This window comes from Aptenodytes patagonicus, chromosome 2, assembly GCF_965638725.1.
Source record: "Aptenodytes patagonicus chromosome 2, bAptPat1.pri.cur, whole genome shotgun sequence".
NCBI classification, from domain to species: domain Eukaryota; kingdom Metazoa; phylum Chordata; class Aves; order Sphenisciformes; family Spheniscidae; genus Aptenodytes; species Aptenodytes patagonicus.
This window is the reverse complement of record NC_134950.1, coordinates 110,619,521-110,645,526: the sequence shown is the minus strand read 5'-3', so window position 1 is coordinate 110,645,526 and position 26,006 is coordinate 110,619,521. Positions and strand designations below refer to the sequence as shown.

Sequence of the window (26,006 nt, the reverse complement as noted above, 5' to 3'; positions counted from 1 at the left end):
CTGTGAGGACCCAAAACTGCTAAGAGTCTCTTAGTATAATGAAAGGAAGTGGCTCACAAGAGAATCAGACTAACATGGGCTCTGCTAGATTTTCATACTCTAAAATCAGGAACCTAGCATTGTAGTTACAAGATAGGTTCTTTGGTGGAAACGCTGATTGACACAGCTCATTTCCACTTCCGCAGTTCTGGTGGTGTTGATTCTTACAGTTGGTAAAGTATCAAGCTTTAAACCCACTCATTGAAATAAACTGTGTTTTAAAGTAACCATCTAAGAAGGTAGAACTAAAGCCATTGCAGAGGCAAAGGAAAAGAACTACACATTTCTTAAACTGTATTTGTTACCAAACAATGCCAGTAAGATCACCCTAATTCTCTACTGTCATTTAACATGTATTTTGCACAGATAGACAGTACTGCACAAAGGGACAAGCGAAAGGTAGTCACATCCATGGCATCTTATTGATACCACTTGAGAGCTCTAAATGAGACAGTGAATCTGTGTATCCAGCAACACTTTCTGGTTCAAAAGAGAAACAGTTCCCTCCATCTTTCCCCCCAACAGCAAAACGTAAAAGAAGAAAAGTTAAAGAAAGGAGGAAGAAGACCTGTAAAGGAAGAGATAAATTTAGGGTAAACACTAAGTCTTTTGGAAGATACCTGGACCCTTATTTTTAGCATAATATAAATCCAATAAATCCAGAGCATGGATGTATATTCTTAAGTGCTTTCAAATGACCTGCACACTGCCCCCACAAGCCCTCATGAAGAACCAAAAGGCATTCTGTGGGTTAAACATTGCAATTATTCTTCCCACACATTCACACAGCAAGTTTTTAGCTCTACATTTGTATATGGAAGTGATACTGTATAAATATTTGTATATGGAAGTGATAGTGTATATGGAAGTGATAGTGTATAAAGAATGAAGTTTCCACATAATGGTATTATTTCTAATTGCATCTACTTTTTATTTATCGGATATACATGCAGCTCTTGAACTTGATATCTGTGCAATAACTGTATACAGCTGGAGTTTTGTCAAAGCATAAATAATATAACATTTCTTTTCACAGGGTAGTTAAAAAGCCATATTTTTCAGCATTTGTCTGGTAAAATATCTCTTTGAAGGTATCAAGTAGCCCAGTCACAGTGTAACTCACCGTTGAAAGTATATACAGTAGTACCCCTCATTAAAAGACATACACACCTAGCAAACTTAAATTTTCTCCATTTTCTGATAATTCCCATGCCATTTTTTTTATTCTTAATAAAATATTAAGTATTAAACTTTATACAGTGTCAAGAGCAGTAGAAGTATGCTTTCTAAGTTTTCTAGGCTTGGTAGCAATGTCAGCCTGGCCCTGTTGCCATTAAACACTGATGCAAAACTCTCATTTGCTTTAAGGGAAACAGTACCAGATTGATTTTTGTTTTGTTATTCTATCACTTTAACTTCAAAATGTGCTTTCATTTGTATAATATGAATCAATTCAGCTTGTGCACTGGCCTTAGGTTGCCAGGTGAGTCCTTTGTGCTGATTCATTTGGGTGTCTCCACCTGGAGCTCTGTACATGTGTCTGGCAGCAGAAGTTGCTCCACTATGATTGAAGGAAGCCACACTTCAGTCCTTCACTATAGGGTACTGTATAAATAAGAGATAACACTTGTTCACTTATCATATAGCTTGAAGAAACACATTGTCTATTTAAAGTATTCAGATGGGAACCACTATTCACAAATAAATGACTTTTAAGAGTCTTTCCATTTTTAGGGAAAAAGTCAAAGACGAGTAAACTCGTATAAGTTATTAGGATAAGTTAATTGTGAGTAACACTAATAGTGTTCTGAAAATGTGATTCATATTTTAAGTATTGTTTGGCAAGTTTGATGTGGTATCTGATAGACTGGAACAGAAAGCCGCATAGGTTACCACTTCCACACTTGTTTCACTTTTCAATGCTCTTTACTTTTTGTTTTGAAGTATTAGAGAAATAGTAATCTCTAGTTATTAAACCTTAGTTTACTGTATTTCTGAATTGAAGCTTTAAACTTCTCATCCATTGTCGACAGGCTCAGTTAAACTATGATGAATTCCTCTTAAGTGGATTTGACATAGCTTGGTCAAATCCCTGATTTCTAAGGTGGAGAGCCATCCACCAAAATTGGGGTCTATTAAAGTCTAAGAATTAAGTGCAGAGTGTTTAGCAGATATTGATTCATCTGATGCCATTTTAAAATAGAATTTATTTCATAATTTTATACTGAAAAATATAAAGAATGGCTGTACCATGCCACGGTATGCAATTACTCGGTATGACCTTGATTTCCATACTCTATATCTGAATACTGGCGAGCAAATAAAAATATCTTCCCATGAAACACTGAAATGTGCAATTGCTACAGTGATCAAGGAAGAGAACAAGAAGTATTTTTTTCCAAACTTGGAACATTTCTTTTTGCTATTGATCATTTTCTGAGTTATCTCTGTAGAAAGGAAAGCTTTCCTTATTTGCCTTTTCAGCTTTGTTTTGCAGAGCTGGATATAGGTCCTTGTTCATCAAAAACAGGAACCACAGGCACCTACCAGGGAACCTATCTCCGAAATCCTGTTTTAGCAAAGCTTTATAGAATGACTGTGGATTCCACAAGAGGCTTTCAAAGCTTTACTGGCTTATTTCTGTTGGACAAATTCACATAAATAACAAAACCCTAGTTTAATTTCACCAGGTCAGATTTGTAAATGCTGATTCATAGGGTTTGCTTTGTCCTTGATCCAGAAACACTTTTTCTGGCTATAGCAGAGCATTAGTACTCAGGCTACATCCTAAGCGTTAGCACTGTAAGACTTAATCCACCTGTACACTTGTTCCTTCACTGCAAGGACATGAGTAAGTTATGCATATCTGAGGACACCCTGTAAATACAAACATTTAATGACATTAATAAAATTTTGGGTTCCACAAAGATTTTATGATATTATTCAGGGTTCTTTTATCTGATCAGGAATATTCATAGCAGTAGGAGGTAGAAAGAAGAGATGTATATCTGATGGTAGTAGCAGACCTGGAGTAATATACCAAGTTGGCTAGATACACTGCTGGTATTGTTAATGTTCACCAGGACTCCAGCTAGGAGAGCAGGAGAAAACAGTATTTGTTCAGAATCTGGAGAATGGGAACAGAGTAGTATATTTGGAAATCAGGACTTAAAATCAAGTCAGGTCAGGAGAAAAAAATGGAAAGAATGTGGGGCACATTTTCACATGAGACAAAGTACGGAGTCAAAACATTGTAGGTAAAGTAAGGGGGGGAAGAAAGGGTCATGTATGCATGCCTGTGGTGCCTGACCAGAGGTTATTGCAACTGAGACCTTTTGTTACAGCTTACCATATTTATTATTTTGTAACTACAGCTCAGCATAGGCATGACTGAACATCTGGGATACTCCTTCTCTGCATTGATCACTCCTACATTACCTGCTGCACATAAATGTAAGCAGATCATTCAGGAAAGAGGGAAGAGCTACAAAGCTTTTGATATCGGCATCATTCAGTAAGAAGGGACTTGACCACAGGAAGATGTCGTTTCAGCATTTCTTTCCAATCTCTTGTATAACAGGGAGATGAAGCAGCAGGGATTGATGACATCTTTTCACTGAGCTAAAGTTAAGGGGCGAGAACTAACTAGTTAGAACAAAATTTTAGGAGAAAAAAAAGGTGTTTGTAAGTAAAGCCATTAATGAAATGGACAGCCTATTTGCTTAAGGATAATAAGCTAAAACAGTTAGTTATCCATTCTGCTTAATGTATGTTTTATAGTGAACAAAAGACTGAGGAAGACTCTTCTACTGAAAGGCAAATAACCAGCTATCATCTCAAGGATTTAATAAGCCTTTCATTGCTGCAAGGTCCACATTGTGTATATAATAATCTTATTTACTTATCATTAATCTTGGTTTATTACCTTAGTAATGCATACCATTAGCTGCTTTAATCTTACATTAATCTTGATATTTGTGTCCGTATTGTATTGAAATGTAAATAGTGATAGCTGGTGATTTAGTTTTACTTGAGCAGTCGCATGCCTTGCAAAAAACTCTAAAGAAATGAAGACAGCATTTTTATAATACCTGTGCATGTAGTGATTAATACTTTGTAATTGAGTATATTGAACATAAAGCAGAAACTTGTTCTGGTAAGTGAATGGAATAAATCAACTACATGTTTTTGTTTTCATGGCTAATTCTGCAATATTTCATTATCAAAACTGTTGGCTAAAAAGGACGTTTTCTGCAAGACCTGCACTATGTTTATCATATAGCTAGCACTTTGTAAATAGTTAAACAATGAAAAGATTTATCATTTTTGCAGCAGTGACCATGGTTCCTTCTTCTTTTGTACATATGGCACCGCATCTCTTTGGATATAAGGTAAACAGAAGGCCTTAGCACATATCCATGAAACAGTCAAAACACCTTGAGTTTTTTAAAAACAACAACATTAAAAACAGAGGCAAAGCGATCTTTTTCAGTGCTGGTAGGCAAGTGCAAGTATCCTGACATGAAAATGAGTTGGCTATATTGTTTCATGCTTCCCACAACAGTGATTTCATCGGTCCAGACAACAGGTCTCTTAAATGACCGGTGTCAGTCCTCTTTGGAGTTTTATTATGCTTGATCCTTGTGCAGCAATTGCTGTTGTAAGCATTTGACAGCCTTTGCCAGGATGTCTTCTTTCCACATCCTGGCCTTATCATTCTCCTGTGCTTTAAATATTTTTACAAAAGTACAGTCTGTCCCAAAGGTTAGTTCAATCTGACATGCCACAAATTTATCTTTATACTCCTTCCCTCTTTACAGAGTATTCTGTACTATTATGCAGAGCTATCCTTTTACAGTTCCTCTCCAATAAAACAGCAGATTTCAGTTAATACTAAATAGAGTTATTAGATCTACTCTAAACATGTATTTATATCTACATATGAAACATGCATTCAGGTGCAGCCCCTGAATGACTTTTGAGAAACCATTTTATTTAAGTTAGTGCATTGACCATCTGTTCATAGAATCATAGAATCATTGAGGTTGGAAAAGACCTCTAAGATCATCGAGTCCAACCATCAACCCAACACCACCATGCCCACTAAACCATGTCCCTAAGTGCCTCATCTACTCGTCTTTTAAATACCTCCAGGGATGGGGACTCAACCACTTCCCTGGGCAGCCTGGTCCAATGTTTCACCACTCTTTCAGTAAAGAAATTTTTCCTCACGTCCAATCTAAACCTCCCCTGGCACAACTTGAGGCCGTTTCCTCTCGTCCTATCACTTGTTACTTGGGAGAAGAGACCGACACCCACCTCGCTACAACCTCCTTTCAGGGAGTTGTAGAAAGCAATGAGGTCTCCCCTCAGCCTCCTTTTCTCCAGGCTAAACAACCCCGGTTCCCTCAGCCGCTCCTCATAAGACTTGTGCTCCAGACCCTTCACCAGCCTCGTTGCCCTTCTCTGGACACACTCCAGCAACTCGACGTCCTTCTTGTAGTGAGGGGCCCAAAACTGAACACAGTATTCGAGGTGCGGCCTCACCAGTGCTGAGTACAGGGGCACGATCACTTCCCTCCTCCTGCTGGCCACACTATTTCTGATACAGGTAATCTTATCCAAAAATACATGCACAATGTGAACAATGGCACTTGAGGTTGCAGTAGTTCATCCTGTCCTTCTTGGAGTCTGTGTTGTTTCCTTATTGTTTTGCTTTGAGCAGCCCTCCAATTTCTGTTTTTCTAACAGTTTTGTTCCCCCAACAGTGCTCACACTTGTGATTAAACATTTTATTTTCTCCTCATTTTTTTCTCTTACAGTTTTGTCTTCTACACACAGTTTCTCTCTGTATCCAATTTTCTTTTTTCCTGTTAAATTTCTTTCTTAGCATTGATGCACCCAGTGGTGCACAACCAGTTTAGATTGCTCCCATATCAGATCTACTGACTTTCAGGCTACCTTCTTATTCCCAATTCAGCTATAAATGCAGCTATCAAAGCCACACAGGTTCCTTCAGCAATTTTCTTGCATACTGCCCCACTCAACTGCTCCAACCCATTGCTCCCTCAGGAAAATATTTGGAACTACACTTTACATTTGAAATAGAGAGTTGGAAGGTGTCATTACTTGGCTTGGTAGAGTGTCATCCATATAGTATATTTTAACTTACATTTCAAAATGAAAAATTATTTTAAACTAAAAAATGACAGTTTTGATTTTGAACATGTCAAATGACACATTTCAAGAATTTCAACATGTTTTCCAACATTTGTTTGAGTTGAGATATTAATCAAATCTGGCCCTTTCCTCTGAACAGTCTGTTTCAAGGAAGTGTCAAAAATTTAATGACAAACTGTCTGGAAAGCAAAAGCAAAATATTGTGTAGGGATTTTTCCTTCTTTTCCTCTTCTGTTTAAAATAAAACCTTTAAAACTATCTACCAGCCTGTCCTTACTCTCCTGGAATACTAAATGGTAAGCCAGTTGCATGAGCTGTTTCAGAACCAGTGCTGGCAGTATGCTACTATTTATTTCCTTTCTGGCTTATGCTTTGTGTGCTGAATTTCTGGAGTAAATTTTTGTAACTGAAATATAAAACCTTGAGAAATCTAAGCTTATAATAAACTGAAATACTGTCAGAGCCTCAACTGTGGTGCCCAAATTGTAGTGCTTGAAAAGCAGAAATATAGAATCAAGAGCCTCTAAACTTCTCTAAATTATAGTCTATCAATTTTTCTATAGGGCAATCACAAGACTATTTAAGTAGAATAATAGATTCCCAGCAATGAGCTATTTATAATTAAAATTAAGCATACCAGGATCATGTCATTACAATTTTTACAGTCAAGTACATGTTAATAAAACAGATGTATCCTCATTGTTACATTTTCCTTAAAAACAGTTTTGCTCTTAATATGAATTGTTTTCTTGAAAGTGCTGCCCATTTTCGGAAGCTTGAAATTGTCATCATTCTTGGAAAAAGTATGTGCATATGTTTATGCATATTGAATGTAAGTGTGTGAACACACATGTACATACGTGCATGTACTCACACCTATTTATTATTTCAACAGTAAGCCTTCTGGCCTCAGAACAGTTCATTGCACAAGTTCTAGGTAATCAATTAGTTGTTTATTACTTACTGTACATATCTGTTTTCAGCAAATTTAAAATGAATTGAATAATAGGTTGTGAGTAGAGCATTGTATTAGTATATTTATCACAGAGCTGTGACTGCACTGCAGCCGAGCTGCTAATTCATTGGCACATCCTTGCTTTTGATGTCTTTAAAGTAGAGTACTACACTCATTATATTGTAATTTATAAAAATGTTTTAGGGCTTCTGTAAAAGACTAAAATACTGATGTGCACTAAGGACACACACAAAGGACAGGGGGATAAGTCAGTTGAACCTATATGCTTCATATTTTATACATGATATTTTAGCTGAGCATATTGCTGTTTGTGGTAGATGGCAGAATTGTCACAGTAAAGGACAAAAAGCAGATTTGTATAGATTTTAGCAAGTGATATAAACATGCTCCATGATGATCTGGAGGAGAATAGTGTAGTGTAAAAAGATAAGTCATTTCTCTGTTACTATTTATTATCATTGTTCCTGATGACTGCAATGATAAGAAGGAGGAAATTCCACTGTGATAACACCCTGTGTAAATATAAATTAAAATCCTTTCTCTGATCCAAAAATCTTGCAAACTAAAAAGATGAGAAATGTGAATAGAGAAAGGGGAAAGGATTACAAGTGAATATGCACATTATGTTGCCTTTAATGAATGATGAACACACATCATTAAGGTTTGTGGTTGTATGGGTCAGTTCAGGGAGAGTGTTCCATGTGAAATAAATAAACGACGTGTGAATTCCATCTACGTCTGATTAATTCATGGTTGATCCAAGTCAAATTTCAATTCATGACTCAGAGAACCTAGTCTTTGCCAATATTGTCCTTGCCAATATTCAGCAAACTAGGAGTCTGTGAGGATGTACAGTAAGCAAAGCATGCTGACCTCAGCTCTATGGTACAGTGGGATAACTAAAAGTCTTGGTAGGTTTATTTTTGCTCTACCAAGAAATACGGAAGATTTAAGTTTCTCTCTGTCGTGGTTTAACCTCAGCCGGCAACTAAGCACCACGCAGCCGCTCGCTCACTCCCCCCCGGTGGGATGGGGGAGAGAATCGGAAGGGTAAAAGTGAGAAAACTCATGGGTTGAGATAAAGGCAGTTTAATAGGGAAAGCAAAAGCCACACATGCAAGCAAAGCAAAACAAGGAATTCATTCACTACTTCCCATGGGCAGGCAGGTGTTCAGCCATCTCCAGGAAAGCAGGGCTCCATCACGCGTAACGGTTACTTGGGAAGACAAACGCCATCACTCCAAACGTCCCCCCCTTCCTTCTTCTTCCCCCAGCTTTATATACTGAGCATGATGTCACATGGTATGGAATATCCCTTTGGCCAGTTTCGGTCAGCTGTCCTGGCTGTGCCCCCTCCCAGCTTCTTGTGCACCTCCAGCCTGTTCAGTCAGTAGAGCATGGGAAGCTGAAAAGTCCTTGACTAGTGTAAACACTACCTAGCAACAACTAAAACATCGGTGAGTTATCAACATTGTTCTCACCCTAAATCCAAAACACAGCACTGTACCAGCTACTAGGAAGGAAATTAACTCTATCCCTGCTGAAACCAGGACACTCTCAGAGGCAGGAGAAATTAGCGTCCTTGACTTACGTGTTCTGCTAGGGATTTAATAATGAAACTGGCATTTATACCAGTTGTCATTAATAAATGTCTCAGAAGCATTAACTTCCATTTCATGTTTGCTTCATTGCATAGACTGCGTTTTGCTTTACTGCCAAGACTATGTTTTTGTTTTGAAGGGGAAAAACCTTCACTGTTTAGGCAGAAAGTGCTTTCTACAATGCTTACAGAGAAGACTCTTCTGGTCATAAGGTTACTGGAGCCATCCACTGGAATTAACAATTTATAATCTAAATGTTAATGCAAGATCCACAGTTTCTGTCAAGGCATCAGGACTTATCCCAGCTTCACCTCCAAATCAGTGCTTGTAAGGTAATTATCTTCTAGGGAAGCTTCCAGATTGTGTCTATCACAGTAAAGAAAGTGGCCAGATTCCTGACGGTAATGATGGTAAAGAGTAAAATACACAAGGATGGTATTTTAGGTGAATCACAAGTCATTCATGCCAGGCGAGTAAAAGACCACTTGCTGTTGTGAGTTTTTTAGGAGTACCACCATTTTGTAGTATATTTAAATGAAATCATTTAGGCAATCTGCACTTTGCAAGATCAGCATCACTTTAGTAGTGCTAAATCATGTCTTACCTCAAGTTTCTCATAAACCACAATGCCATAATAACATAATAACAGTTGGGACATTGACTTTCAATATGTTCAACTCAAAACCTACCAGTTATGAAATACAGCTCCATCTCATTATGTCACAGCCAGACTAGTTAAAATAGGATGCTGAGCCAAGACCATACTTATATCAATAATAGTTGATGGCATCTTAAATCTCCATGACCATCAAGGTGATTAATATGCTATAAATTTGCAAAGCAAGACATATTTAATAGGTTGTGCTTTTTGCATATGATGCATCAGGATTTTTATCACCTATATGATAGGTGATAAACAGCTATCAACATGAGAACATGAGATAGCTGTTGTCCCTGATTAAGACACTAAGGACCGAAACAAGTAATGCAAAAGATAAGATCTGTTATGGTGTGCACCAAGGAGTGGAAGAGTGTCATAGCCAAGGGCTATGACAGCCCATGCCCAGTTTTGATTGACGCAGCAAGGGGCTTTTAATACAAAATCATCCATCAGTTGTATAATCGTCTTTATTACTGAGTAATTCTTTACATTATGGAAAGAAACATAAAGATTTCTAATTATCAGTTTCTTTATTCCCCAGAAGATAAATTTAGGAGTAAACTCATTTAAAACAAAGCTCTTTAAAATTCTCTGTTTGCCTGGTGATTCAATGCATGATAACTCGTGTTTATTAGAGGGGAATATAGTAGTCACTGTTCTGTGTTATTTAGGCTGCTCAGTGGTCTATGTGCTCTGATAATTATAATCTTCTAAAGAACAAGAGAAACTTTCTCCAAATGTCTAACATGGATTATAAAGTGAAGTTGATGTCATAAAATCTCAGGAGCTGTATTTGATTCAAGCTGTAAAATGCAGAAGTAATAAATAATTAACAAGACACCAAAGAATCAATTTTATGGTTTGTTCTCAAGCCCAGCCAGTATGTTCTTCTTTACCTATTTGAAATAGCAAAAGAGAGGTGATTACATGAATACAAAATTAATCCAGTCAGATTTTTAACAGGGCAATACTTGCCCTGTTAAAAAGTTTAAAGATTTCTTCAGAAACCTAGTGAGTAAAAACCATGAGATTCTTCTGGGGATTCTCAGTGCTTAACACATCTTCTCATATCCCCAAGAGGGCTGAATTGTGCCACATTGGCACAGTTAGGTTAGCGACTAACTGCCACTTCTACATGGTTGTCTAAGCAATAAATTCAAATACACTAGTCCAAGAAAACGTTACACAGAGTAGCTCTCATCTGCTCTAGAAATCCTTAACCCGGTTACTAACTAGGCAAAGCTCTTCACAGGATAATGAAAAAAGTTAAACAAAAACCCATTGGAGATAGATCATCTTTAGTAGCTGGCCTTTCATAACAGTTTATTCTTCCTTTTGTTTTGACCCGTTTAACAGACTTAAGATAGTATTTAAGATAGATGCAGATGTTCTTATTTACACCAGCTGAAGACCTGGCCCTGAGTTTGCTAACTAAAACATTGTGCCACAGAAATTGTCTTTTTAATCCAGCCTAATTTGTTTATTTATGAATTTGTGGTTTTATCCTCTGTCTCTGTAAGATTATCACAGCGTAGTCCACTTTGCAGCTTGGGGACTGGATGTAGCCCCTGGGCCATTTTCACCTAGTTTACCTTGTTGTTCTCCCCCACCACCACCACCACCCCCCACCCCCACCCCCCGCCCCAGAAGAGATGGAGAATAGCTAAACAAGTGCCGCCCAATACACCCTTTCCTCCTGCCACAGCTCCACACAGAGCTGGTCTCCTGTTAACATGAAGCAATTGCTAGGAACTGACAGAAGGGGTACCAGGGTTGGGAAATTCCCTCTTGTTACCAGCTGCAGTAGATTCACCTTCCCCTACTTTGCTTCAGCAAAAGTGGCAGCAGTTTGGGTTGGACAGAAATAGATGTTCAGCCATCAGCCACCATAGTTCCTAGGTTATGTGTAACAGGTGCAGGAGGTTTTCTGCCAACGAATGCAGAAAAATGGGTTATCCAGCTCCTGCGATTGCTAAAGTGGAACAAGCATGATTTCATTTTAAGGAGCTAATTTATGAAGTGCTCTGAAAATTAAAAGCGGTAGAAAAGAAAGAAATAATAAGTCTCTACATTGTCATATACAAAATAAAAACTGCATAAATCCAAGAGGATTGCTTAATCCAATTAAGTGCAGTATTTTTCTTTATGCATTAGTCCTTCATTAATTGTTCTAATTCAAACAGGTTAGAATAGCACCTTGTTGGTCTGAAGATAACACTGAAAAACTGTTGGCAGTCTTTTCTAGGAATATGCCCTAAAGGAACTTTGCTTGACCAAATGTCACTGCATATTTTAATATTGATTTGCTCTTTGTAAACCACAGTCTTTAAAAGTGCCAAGCATTTTGTTTTGATTTCATGACAGTACAAGTTTGATAATGTCCACCAAAGAAACATGAAGGCCTTGTATTACAGTAAGTGATAAAGAAAGGCTAGGTCCTTCTTGGTTCAGGAAGGATTGTTTAGTTCTGCCATTGTTAATTATATGCATCTGTGCACAATTAGGTTAGAAGTCAGCAGCAAATGAAACTAGTTTGGGAATTATTGTGAATCTGAATTAATTTTACAGTCCCTCCCATCTGCCCTTTGTGTTGCCTTGTGTATGAGATCCAAATCCTGTTGCTGAAAATCTCAAAGTCACTTTAAACACTTGTTGCATTGTAAGAAATAAGAAAGAATCTTAAAGGTCAGATCAGCTGTCTTTACTTTTATTTAGGACACTATGAAAATCAGGGACTCTCTATGGAATGGGTAATTTTAGTCTGATGTTGGTACAGTAGGGCTCTGCAATAGCATTATGTCCTTAATTGGATTATCTTATTGTTCAGTACTACTTTTACCATGACGAATGGAATGCATTCTATTGCTCATTAAAGAGCAATATCACTGCAAACAGATGCATATGGTTAGAATATATTTGTGATTTTGTTACTAGTTTACAGTAGGTCTTTTAAGTAAGCTACATATATTGTGATTCAGACTACCAGCTGAAAGCATTATTTATTGCTCTTACGGATTATTTTCCTTGCTTGTTGTTTTATAGACCTTATCTGTCATGGTCTTCTTGAGCAGTCAGGTAACCCTGTACAGTAAAAAAAAAGATTAAATTTTAAACACGTTTTAATAGTCTTTGTGTGGGTGTGAGTGAAGGTTGATAGTGACAGAACATTGTACTCAACAAGGATAGCAGTATGCATTTTGAAGGCTCTTTGAAAGAAATGGTGGTAAAGGGTATGGATTTTAAAGAGATGCTTGCAGGCGATAAAGAAGGCAACTAATGGAAAAATACTGTAAGACCATTCAAAACAAACTGATGATGGTTCATTCTGAGGCAGAGAAATGGACAAAAAAGTGGAACAGAAACAATTTGGAAGAGAAACGAGAGCTGAGGTGTGAGCAGGAGCAAGATTAGATACGGATTTGATGATGAGAAGGAAAAGATTGAATTTCATGTTAAGAATAATTCAACCCAGGTTATTTTCCATTGCAAAAAGACTTTAACATTTTGTCCTGCTTTACAGAAATTCTCATGCTGTCATTATCACAGTAGCATTTGAGTTCTTTTCAGTACGGTAGTGGGCAATACATGTCAAATGTCTCTTAGGTGTAGTTCATTCCTACCTTTTGACCTTTCAGGTGGAGGAGTAATTGCACAGGTGAAGGTTTTGTTTTGGTGGTGTTACTTCGCTTGGTTGTTTCTAATTTATATATACAGAGAGTTAGTTTATATTGAGGTCATATCTACACACAAGCCGTATTTTGCAGTTACGCTAGAGATGGGAAGTGTGAAGGGGAAGAAGGAAAGGGAAGGGAAAGGGAAGGGAAAGGGAAGGGAAGGGAAAGGGAAGGGAAAGGAAAGGGAGAAGGAGAAAGGGAAGGAGAAAGGGAAGGGGGAAGGAGAAAGAGAAGGGGAAGGGGAATGAAAGGGGAAAGGGAAGGGAAAGTTCTCTGTTATACAGTGGAGAATAGTGAGATTTGTGATGGTTCTTCAGCCCTGAGGGACTTTATCAGTCTATGCGTGGCCATCTGGATATCTGGCTTCCTCCACAAAATAACTTTTTATCTTCCTGCTCAAATGAACTCTAAACCTAAGAGTTGGAGTCAATTACTATACACCTTGGGCACAATTTGTCCAGGGAAGCTAGTTAATTAAATATCCCTGTCCTGGGGGATGTAGTCCTCTAAAAAGACTGATGTAGTGACCAAAACCTGTTGACTTACAGACGTTAAATAGCACAGTCACAACACTCAGAAAGTATAGTGACATAATGAGAAATTAAGAGACTGAAAGAAATGCTTTCTGTTTCTTATGGGATATGAAAATATCTGAATTAGAAAGGCGTCTGGAGAGGTCTCTGAGGCCATGCTCCTGCCTTCAGGCAGGACCAAACATACTGAAGTTGTTCCTGATGCATGTTATTTTGAGTTGTTCTTAAAATACCTTTTACCACTAATGAACCTCATTACTTCTTTGCCCATTCCCTGTGGACATTTATAACAGTTTGTAACCTTCCTGTTTCCAACAATTCTTTGTACAGTTGAAAATCAGCCCTTGCTTACTTCTGCTGAATGTGGTGTGAAGATTTCTTCATGGGTCTTTCATATCACTCTCCTGCTTATACCCACATTATCAAAGCCCTTTTTCTTCTTTTTTTTTTTTTGTTTTTCTTGCTGGCAATAGTATGACAGGTTGACTTAGGATCACTGTACTGTATGTGGTATTCCCCAGGTCCCTTTTTGCAGCATTACTGTCTGGAAAGACTCTTCCCCCATGCCCCGGTCATTCCCACCTCAGTGACGGAATTCTCACATGCCCTGGTTGTATTAAATGTCTTGTATTTCAATCTAGTTTCTCAAAATATTTTCTGTTTATAATCTACAGTCCTCAAAAGAACAGCCTCTCCCAGTTTCATATCTTCATGCAGAAGAAGTACCTCATATCAGTCCCAATTCATTTGGCACAGGCAGTTCCCTATATGTTTCTCGCAGAGGCAGGTGGGCTTAGGCCTGATATCTCATTCTCCTCCTAGTTGCCATATTTCCTTGGGACTCACAGACCGTTCCCTGTGATCTGACATCTGTATATTCGCTCATGTGTTGGGGGCCTTAGTAAAGATGGCACGTGGAAGTAGCCTGACAATAAAATAATACGTCTGAACCACAATGCAGTTCTTGGTTGCTCCAAAGATGCATTTGGGAAAAACAGTGTTTGCTGCAGACTATGTGAGCATCCTGTTCCCTGTTTCCTCTCTCGGACAGTCCAGGGGTAGGGAGAAGCTTAGTGGTTTACTAGCTGTTTGTATATACCATCTCTGAGGAAATGTTAAAGCTTCAGGCAATGTTAAACCTTCAGCGCATGGATAGACCATTTGTATTCCTTGTGCAAAGTATACCTGGGCAGACAGCAAGGAAAAAAATGTAACATACAGTTTTCCCTCATGCTGCTAGAAGATCAGAGTTGCAATCTGTAGTTTTAAAACATAGACAGTTGATTAAAACAGATTTGTTACAAAAAACTTTAACCAGAATTAACTACAGGTAAAGTGTAAAAGAGGCCAGTTTTCCAAGTGGTGGCTTGGAGAAATACCATATGTACTTTTAATAAGGAGGGCAGTGTTGAACATCAGCAGGAAAGGAATGGAATGGCATGGCTTTTATTTAGGAATGGAAGTTTGGTCTATTTCTTTGGTATGTGTTGTGGAGGACTGGAAAAAAGAGATATTATAGAGGATACAGTTACAGTATTTAAGATAAAAGGAGGTCAAAGTCTGTGAGTTGACTCCTACCACAGCTGAAGGCAACAATATGTATACCAGTTATTATTGAGGAATATTGTTGATTAAATATTGCTAATGAATCAGCAAATAACAAAGAAATGAAGGAATAGCCATTACTTAGGATGATAACAGAGTAAGCAGGCACCAAGAATACATCAAAATGAATTAGATAATAATTGGGAAGACAGCCCTGTTTCATAATACTAACATATCATATTGCAACCCTAAAAAAAAAAAAACAAAAAAACCCCATGGTTTTGTATTATTAGGTGACAGAGTTAAGCTCATGTAATTTAACAAATGGAGAGAGATCCAGATCACTAGACACCTATTAAACTGACTTTAGTAGCCTTACTAAGCTTTTGAAGAAATGAAGGAAAGAGTAATTAAAAACCTGGAAGTAAATGGAAGGTAGAGTAAAATGCAGCAGACATTTATCAACAGTCGATTGTTCAGGATTAACCCGATCTCCTTCTCCGATAAAGCACAGTAGTTTTTTCTCAGACAGGAGAAATGCAATAGATCTAGTTTGTCAGATGTCAATAAAACATTTGATATACTGTAATGATGGAAATTATTAGCTAAAGCAGGGAAGGTGGGGTTTGAGAGGTGAATTGCAGAGTGAGTTGTGAACTGGCAAATGGAATTGCCTCACAACTTATACTGATGGGTGAACAGCTGGCTGAGAGATTAAAGTTGCTCGGAGATCAGTGCCAGAGCTGATCCTGTTTAATGCTTTGACCTTGGTTCAAAATTAGGAATATCGTGACGAAATGTGCTGATGATGCAGATTCAGCCTAGAAAAATAAGCAGAAAGATTTGGATGACACCATGGAAGTTAGTAGTACAGAGTAGTAGTAACAGTAGTACTGTTAACAACAATAACAAGAATTTTGGTATAAAGATGGAGCTTGTTGGTTGGAAGTGATCGAAGAGAAGAAGGATGGGAAAGTACCGAAGGTATTTAATGTACTGAGCAATCTCAAGATAACTTTGAACCACTACTCTGAGGTAGTCAGGAAAATGCTATATATCATACAAAATAATTTCAGTAGAGAAATATAAAAATGTTGATCAACTCTGAAATCACAAAACATTGGTAAGACCTCCTCCAGAATAGTCATTAAATCACAAGTGCAAGTGGGAACAGAGCTACGAGGAAGAACAATAGAAAACCTATTTTCCAACAGGAGACTTGTTTTCATAAAAATACAGACTGAGAGAAGTTATGATTGCTCTCTACAAAGTCATCAGATGTAAATCCCAAAGAACAAAAGTTGTTTAAGACACAAGTCAATGTTACTAAATAAAATACCAAACAAAACAGCAGCTGTAAACTCTCTATGGATAAATTTTGGGGTGGAAATTAAAGGAAAGTGTATCACCCTTGAAGGGATGAAGTTCTAGACTTGCCTTTCAGAAGGAGCCCATAGAGCAAGAAAGTTCTCAAAATGGAGTCAGCAAGGTTTTGTAAGCAGCAGTACTTAAAATACAGGTGTCCACAATGGGAAGGGACACAACTCGGTGACAAGGAACTTACTTCCAGTTCTCTGTTTTGTGGCGGTTTCTAACTTCAGAGCCTAGTTCAGGAAGGAAGTGCGGTTTTGAAGTTATTTTTTTCTTTCTGTATTGCAGCCTTATTCCTAGGCAATTGCCTAGAAATACAGTCTTTTAATATAAATGAACTGCAAATAGAGCATGCATTGGTGTGTATACAATTTGTGTGTATATATTTTGTGTATATACTAAATGATAAGCATAAGTAGATAAACTATATAATTGCATATGCTTAGATGATTTTAAAAATACAAATTTCTTACCAAGATGTATACTGAAATACATAGGCAAGGTACCTTCTATCTTACCAGTATTCGTACCTTACCATCACTCTATGGCAAGAAAAGTGTTTGAAAGATAATGGAGTTTACAGTTCGAACTTATATTCCTCTTGATACCTCTACTGAATTCAAAAGGGTTTTTTTTGTAATTTTTATATTCTGGTTACCTAAAATTCCTGTAAACTCTATTATAGTGGGTAAGGTTTGTCCAAAAAGTGGGCAGGTGAGCAGCAGATTATGTTACAGAAGTTTGCTGATGGATTTAATAGAAAATAAATCTTATCATTCTATCTGATAAAATAAACTAAAAGAAAATTGAGGGTGGAGGGAGGACTTAAGGAAATGATCCTATAGGCTGATTGTCGTGGTTTAACCTCAATTGGCAACTAAGCACCACGCAGCCGCTCGCTCACTCCCCCCACCCGGTGGGATGGGGGAGAGAATTGGAAAAGCACAAGTGAGACAAACTCGTGGGTTGAGATAAAAACAGTTTAAGAATTGAAATAAAATTATGATAATAATAATAATATGATAATAATAATAATACACAAAGCAAGTGATGCACAGTACAATTGCTCACCACCCGCCAACCGATGCCCAGCCAGTCCCCGAGCAGCGGCCCCCCCGGCCAGCTTTCCCCAGTTTATGTACTGAGCGTGACGTCACATGGTATGGAATGTCCCTTTGGCCAGTTTGGCTGTGCCCCCTCCCAGCTTCTTGTGCACCTCCAGCCTTCTCAGTCAGTAGAGCATGGGAAGCTGAAAAGTCCTTGGCTAGTGTGAGCATTACCTAGCAACAACTAAAACATCGGTGTGTTATCAACTTTGTTCTCATCCTAAATACAAAACACAGCACTGTACCAGCTACTGGGAAGGGAATTAACTCTGTCCCTGCCGAAACCAGGACACTGATTTAAACTCCAGTTAGCACAAATATTAAGATATCATTTACTTCTTATTTCTAACTACATCATATTTAGAACAGGGAAAAACAGGTGAGTAAAAAAGAAATTTTGCAGATGCAGACTAGGCTAGTCCAACCATCTTGTTAGAAGTATAAAATTAACATCAAGGAGTTTGCTGAATACCTCTGCTTTTATGACTTAATATGCTCCGTTAAATGATACAGATAAATATCTGTTTTTCATATTTCCCTAGATTAATTCATTTACCTCAGTTATATAGTCAATAATGCAGTATCTTTACTAGTTATGCTACAATAAAAGTAAGTTATGCTGCACTAAAATGCGAAACTAGTTGCTAGCATTATGTGTGAGACTTCATATGAATAGCTGGTGAAATTCACATAGAACAATGTTTAGTTTGGTCATTGGAAAAATACTTTTGAAGTAATGTATGTTCAAATGTAAATGAAGAAGATAATACATCAAAAGCAGTTATTTTGAAAGGCTGGAAAAAATACAAAACCATATTCAGATTTAGGAACTTTTGTAGATGTTTATATCCTTGAATAAAAGTTACTTTTATGAGATTATTTTTGAAATGTCACTGCTCTCTGCTTTCCCTACTCTTGTACCCACCAGCTATGGATTCATATAAATTGTAAACCATTTGGATGTTTAGAAATGCGCTATTACATGCTTTTGTTTTTCTTCTGTGGTGTTGAGAACACAACAGAAAGTCATCACCTATTAGCTGAATAGCAGTAATTGCCTCTATCTGTGCATTTAGCCTGCCACACTTACAAAAGTAAATGAATTTGCTTAAACCATGTTGAAAACATAATTTATTGAACTGTGATAATTGCCTCAGGTAGTTTAACTATTTTACTGTGAAAACAAAAATTTTAAATGCTTTGTTTCTTTCTTTAGAAGAGCATTTCTTTAAGCACTATTTTTTACCAAGCCAGTATTTTCTGATCTTTTTTAAAAAGAAAGAATGGGCAGCCTTGAATACTACAGGCTGATATAGGATGTAAGACATCTATATTGTGTATATTCTGAGATACTTGTACTGGCATGCATAAAACCAAAAATCTTTTATAAATATGAGTACATAATGTTCAAGTCTAATGCATATCATAACGTAGGTTACTCTTGGTAGCTGAGTCATCTATGCCAATGCTGTTAATTGGAACTTGAGGAGTTATGAGGCTGTAGGCTTATAGAGGGTTCACCCAAATACCTTCAGTTTCAATAAATTGCTACATAGGAAAGAAAAGCTGTCCTTGGGTGTTATTTAATAGAGTATTGTTAACTATCACAGGAATATGATGAACTTCACATTTATTTTAGAGATAAGCATACTTAATTTGTAATGCATTTATGAAAATATTTTAATTTGTTTGTCTAATAGGGGGTCTTCTAATTTTTATTTCTAATGTCGTGGCAAAAAAGTGTAGCTCCTAAATTAGATTTGGCCAAGTCAACGTGAAAGAAAAGCGCCTTTAGTTCTTGATCAAAAATGCAGAGCCTGTACTGAGTCTGACTGTAACGAATTTAATAAGAAAAAAAAAAAGATTCTTTGGAACGATATTTCAAAGCCCTCTCAAAGAAAAGAAATTTAATAGTTTCAAAGGTGAAAGTACATGGTAATTCCCATTTTTAACTATCCTTGATAGAAAAGAAACTGGCCAAACTCAAATCTTTGAAATCATATTTAGATAATATTTCGAACAATAAATATATGTTCTGCTATAACTTGTTTTTTGCTGTTCCAATTTTTCTTTTGCATTCCTTCCACTCTCCAGCAACAGTGTAGCTGGAGAAGAAAAGCAGGTGGGTGGGAGAAAGGTGAACAACACCTGCCACAAATCCCTGTGAAGAAAAAAATTTTACAGCTTTTATACTGAAGCCTATTGTTTGTTTTAATAATGCAGCATTAGTAATTTCCATCCTAGCCAGCAGGCAATCTGCCTCCACTTTATCCCATTGCTGGCAACAGAATGATAAATAGCAACTCACTGGCATTCTTTCTTTAACTTTCAGTTACTTGTTGGACTGGAGTTCTTGAGGCATGACACCACCTGCACAGCAGGAGGAGGTGTGACTCGTGATGTTCTTTTTGTTTTGACAGCTAAGTACCAGTCATACGTAGCTTAGAACCCTAATTTATGATGGGTGAATGTATTCCACCTTTATTGCGCTTTTTTTCTGTTTGTAAAAGGGCTACAGCAGAGCCTCGATGAATCATCTTTTGTGCAGTTGTGTGTTCAGATATAAATTCTGTTAATCTGCCTAAAATAACAAGGACTAATTACCAGGCAAGGACATGATACACTGCTTGGGCAGCTCACAATTTAGCTGTGTGTAAATCTTGATGCTCATTTAGATTTTTCTTTCTGTCTTTGCATCTCGTCCTGACAGGTGTGTGCCCAATCACTGTGAACACGGTGGCAAATGCAGCCAGACGTGGGACAGCTTCAAGTGCACTTGTGATGGAACTGGATACAGTGGCGCCACTTGTCATAACTGTAAGCCATCCTGCAGTTTTGAAATTGCAGTGGAGTAGGGAAGACACTGATGTCTTTTGATTGAGATAAAAAGTCAAAGTCTTCCCCTCTGGTTGTTAAAGATCCTAAAACCTTTCCTGAAAGGAGGTGTTGGCTTAATCATACTCCACCTTATCTACATAGGGATGTATTTATATAGCACTGTGCTGCACCATGCAAGGGACCAAAGCAGTACAGCTGTCTTAGTTGGGTGTACTGAACAAACACATTCTCAGCGATTGCACACTAGAGTTTCAGATGGACACAATGAATCTGCCCTAAGCTGTTGGAGAGAGCTGCTGACCGCTGCTAGAGAGACGCTTGTTCAGGTTGCTAATCCCGAAGCGTGTTTATATACTGAATATTGGCCATTCTAAAATCAAATTATTTACTCTGTTGTTATGAGTTTCCCAAATAAGACTGTTTCCTATGAGTTCCACATGCCCTACACTATTAAAGCACAGAAAGAAGAGAAAAAGGTACAGTTGCTCTTTCTGTATGTGCTGAACAATGCATGCAGTCAGCAGCATGTGTCTTCTGTTCCTTCTATTGTACGCTACAAGTGGGATTTTCATCTGCGAAGTGTATTCTAAAATATCTAGAAGATGCAGAAAACATATTCAGTCCTTACTTTTCTCCCTTTTTTCTTTAACAAATAATCTCTTAATATTGAGGAGAGAGTAAAAATGCTTCTGAACACATGAAATTTAAAATTGAAGCCTAGTTATAAATTTATATTATTTTACTATTTACTTTAACTACAGCTGTGTAAAATTTTACAAAGATAATTGCAGAATTCTTTCATTTTTAACCAGAAAAACCCAAACCAATGAGAAAATTTTGACAATTCACAGTTGTCTGAATTTCAACAAAAACCTATTCTATTTTTAAACATTGTATTAATGTAAGAGGGAATGTATTTTATATAACTATTAATACATATATGTGCATTGAATGGCAAAGTTCTCCATGGTCTGGCTACTGAACTGGTAAAACTGAAAGCGTTAAATAGCAAATGAACGTTTATTAAAGAGAGAGATTTAAACTACCAATTTTTGGAGGAGAAATTTCATAGGCAGCCCTTTTTCCACCAAGGGTGAATGTGCATAGTGATGGTGTGGTTGCATCTAATTTTGGGAAAGAAAACACAGAATTTAGAGTGATGTTGTATTTCAGTGAAACAAAGAAAAATAATTCATATATTTCTCTGAAAGTATAGTATTTTTAGAGCTTTGGCTGATCTATTACAGCCACTTGGAAAATACGATTACTACGCATGTGATAGGCTGTTAAGATGTTTAACTGCAGAAATGCAGGGATGGAAGCTCAGTTAAGTAAGAATATTTTTTCTGGTGAGCCTTTGAAAATAAGTATAATCTGTTAGAGGAAAATGTATCGTGCTGGATCCAACAGCCCGCCAGCGGTGAGACTGCTGCAGCTGCATTCCCCCAGTTCCAACCAGTAGCAAGGCCGTAAATGTATTCCTGGTAGGCATGCGCCCACCGATCCCATATACACCACATACATATAGACATGGCTGGCCATACAGATCATAGACAGAGCATGCACATGAACACAGCACCAATGGCCTCATCCTGCTCCCCCCTCTGGCTGAGCAGGATGCATGTCCACTAGTGAGAGTAGTGAACATCCACATCCACACACGGTGGATCCCTCCAGCGGCTCAGCTCAGGCACTCACTCAGCCCAGTGGCTGACCCCTGGATCTCAGGCTGCACAGTTGCTGATGCCTGGACACTAGATGGCCCGTCAGGGTATTATTTGGGCTACCCCTCCTGCCGTTGTCTGTCTGTGCTCCTTTGTGGGTGTGCAGATGAGCTTTTAAGATGTAACCTGACATAGTTTAGCTTTCTTCTTGAGTCCCAAAAAGAAGTAGCAAGGACAAATGGATGATATCACTTTTCCAAAATCACATTTATTACAAAGGAAAGAAATAACAATCCAAGGAGCTGTGACCATTTCTCTTAATAGATTTTTCACCTGCCTTTTATGGATAAAACAGTGCAATAAGGCAAGTAAAAGGCACTGCTGGACTGCAAAGGGGGATTTGGAGTATATTGTCCCATCTTTAGCTATGGAATGGATAAAGTGTATGGGATTACAGCTGTCCGGGTCATTTGGAGACACATTGTTCAAGAACCTTTACTTTTTTAATTCAGGCAAAGTTTCTAACATAGATGGCTAAGCTTTTGTTTTGTTTCATTTTTGTGTCTAAAGAACATAATTTTAGTCTTTACCATGTGTGTTGCTACAATTTTAGAAGTCTTCTTTCTTACAAAATGAGGGTGAGCAGAAAGTGATTCACTTGATTGATAGATATCCTGTCAGAATATGTGAAGTCTTCTGCCTTTCTAGAGTACAGAATTTAATGGCACAAAAATGACTGAAAACCAAAAATTATAACGTCAGGCTATAGACTGAGACAACTTTAACTCTGCCTTTATTGAGCAGGAGCTATCACTATTTACAAGAGCATGTTCCAGCCGTGTTCACGGTATTGGGTATAGCTGCAAATAATGAGGGGATTTGTTGAAGCTTGCCAAAGGTTGTAGTTATACTGTCCTGAGGTCTGGGGCCTCAGCTCTGCTGCAATGATACTGACCCTATGTGTCTTTTCCTACTTGTGCAGTGTACGTGTGTACTCGGACAGGCTTGGTATGCTGCCTTTTGCTCTTGAGTTCTGATGTTTGTGGCAATAGCAGTACAAAAGAGATGCTGGGGGAGGAGGGAAGTTGGAATGATAACTGGTGTGTGGTATAAAATTAGCTGAAAGCAATTTTAAACAGCATTGTGGGTTGTATGAAAGGCTATAAAATTTAGCAGATTTCATGATTCTATGGAGCAGGAAAGTGTTTAAGTGCAGATAGCACTTGTTCAGTACCATTTTACTTAAATATAAGATTATTTTACAAATACAAATGGTATTATACTCTACAGTAAAATATATATTTCTTTTCTCAATGTATGTTTGTGCAGTGGGTATAACAGGGCATTTCTCAAAGAAATGGGAGTCAAGACTACGTTAGTGGGGAATGTAACTCCATAGCTGATGATTTTAATGAGTTTGAGTTTTGCTGAACTTAAAGGAACAAGATAATTCTGTGTTACTGAAGGTTTTTTTTTCAGTGAATTGATTTTGCTTTGGTCAGGGAATTCAACACTTTCCCGAGCTTTTAACCTGAAACAAGGCAAGGCTTTGCAGCCTTGACTGAATTTCAGATCCTGGGTTTAGGTTCCTTTGAAGTTGAAATTCAAAGACAAACTCAAGGGATGAACTCCTTGAAGTGAAACACAGAAAAATGTTTTCATGAAATCCTTGTGAATCAAAATGGCTTTGTTTCACACAGGTCTGGTCATAATATGTTTATAGTATGGTAATGAAAGCAACAGTTAGTCTAGAGAGATGGAGAAATATGTATTCTGGGGCTGAGACATAGTAGAAACTATAAACCAAAAATAAACAGCTACAGAAGGAAAAATTTCAAATAAATAAATCTGAAATAACTACTTTAATTCTTATTATCTCTCTAATTGTGTAAATCAGTTACGCACATTTGCCATTTTAAGATCATGAAATAATTTGCTTTTCAGAATAGGACATTGTTATAGGAAGGCTCTTCATCTTTCAAAGACACCCCAAAATCTCCAAGCTCTGTGTCCACTATCTTGTTAGGTGTCAGAGGCTTAAGCTGCCATTCACAGAAAACGATGTCTCTACTCCACAATAATTTGTTTCATCCTGTCGTGGAGGCTCGTGTAATCAAAGTAGGCAGATGATAGATTAAAAAATAAACTTTAACCAAAATTGTTTAGGAGAAAACTAACTATAAATGAGGCACCAACACTCAGGCAACATCAGTAAACCACAGGTTCAGGATGGTGTACAAGGAATTAATACTGCACAGCTGGCTTTAGGAATGAGGATCCAAAATGTGCACAATCACTCACCTATAAGATGAGGGCTCTCAACCTCGAGGAGTTTCCTTGGGCGGCATCCCAACCCAAGGGGAGAGTCCCCGACCGCAGACCCACTGTCCAAGGAGGACCAACTCAACTTGCCCTCCAGTGGGGCTCCATTTATACCCTAGTCAAATCTGATCTGTGGTCAGTTCTGATTGGCTGAGGGCCTTGACTTTCTTACCCCTCGCCCAAGGTGTATACATGATGGTATTTTACAAATACACACTGCCCCAAGGTGTGTACGTGATGGTCAGCACTTGCCACCTTAAAGGCATGAAAGTAAGGGCACGAAAAGTGAGGACACAGCGGTCTTAATGCCCCCGTCTTTGTCAGGGCGGTTGCACCTGCCACACATCCAGCTACAACTGGGTCCCTGGAGCTCAGTGGTGAATTAACCAAAAATACTGGAAAGTTGTGTCTCTCTCATTGCATGGTAAATACCCTAGAAATCTGCCAGATTTCTTTTGGCAAACAGATACTCTGTGCCCAAGGGAATGGTGTGGCCTGGCAAATATCAGACTAGAGCATCGATTTTATCATTAGACAAGACTAAAAGATAAATGAATGTATTTACTTAAAAATAATGATTTACAGTGATGAAAGAGTTAGAAAATTATTTAAGAATTAATTATTAGGGTTATAATTAACAGTAAGTATCATCCTTACTAGCTTTATTGTATCAGCTAAATTTTAATCCCTGACTAATTAACCTTTAAAGACTACCAAAGGCTGACCTGTTGTGCAGAGTTCTTAGAGTGATATTTTTCCACAGTCTATTGGTAAATGGTTCCTGAAGCCTTTGAGAACAGGAGCTCATTTTCCTTATCACTTCTCATCTCCATCATGATCTTCAGGTAACACCACTCTGCTGCACTTTGTGCAAGTTATACATCTTGTTTTAGGCTCTAATGTGTTTCCTGCTATTTACAGCTTCTTTAAAACAGAGTGGTATAAATTTACAAATTGTCTATCAGGATAAATAACGATCATTTAAGCTTCTTTGTCTCAGATTTTTGATATATAGCTCAATGCATGCTTTCTCTAGAATCTACATGTAAAAGAAACACAAGAAAGGATTTACTGACAGTTTACTATGACTATGGTGCATCTACTTACCACCTCCTGCACAAACTTTGTTAGATTTAGGAAAAAGCCCAGAGAACCTAGATTGATCATATTTGCCTTCTCCTAATGATTTCCAGTAGCAAAAAAGTCCAATGCACTTAAAAGATTAATCTTAATTATACCCATTTTTACTCATATGAGAGACAAGTTCTATTCTTTAATTTCACCTTCAAACAAACACTGTCCTTACTTTTACAGGTGTGCAGCCCCCATTCCTTCAAGAATATTGGACAGGAAAGGGTTTGCTTATAAATCTTCAGTTATTCCATAGGAGGGACTTGATTGCTCACAATCTGTTGCCTGTTAGTTCTGTAAAAGCAATAGGAGAAATACGACCTTACATACTCACTCTTGTCACTAGAAGAGGCATTAATTGCGTC

General features: G+C 37.7%; 1 protein-coding gene across 1 annotated transcript in view; it reads left to right on the top strand.

Annotated features, from left to right (window-relative positions):
• Window positions 1–26,006, top strand: part of CNTNAP2 (contactin associated protein 2) — a 1,225,394-nt gene that overhangs the window by 786,020 nt on the left and 413,368 nt on the right. Inside the window, exon 11 of the mRNA XM_076330744.1 lies at window positions 20,397–20,503. Within this exon, the coding sequence (XP_076186859.1) occupies window positions 20,397–20,503 (107 nt within the window). The remainder of the gene's footprint in view (window positions 1–20,396; window positions 20,504–26,006) is intronic.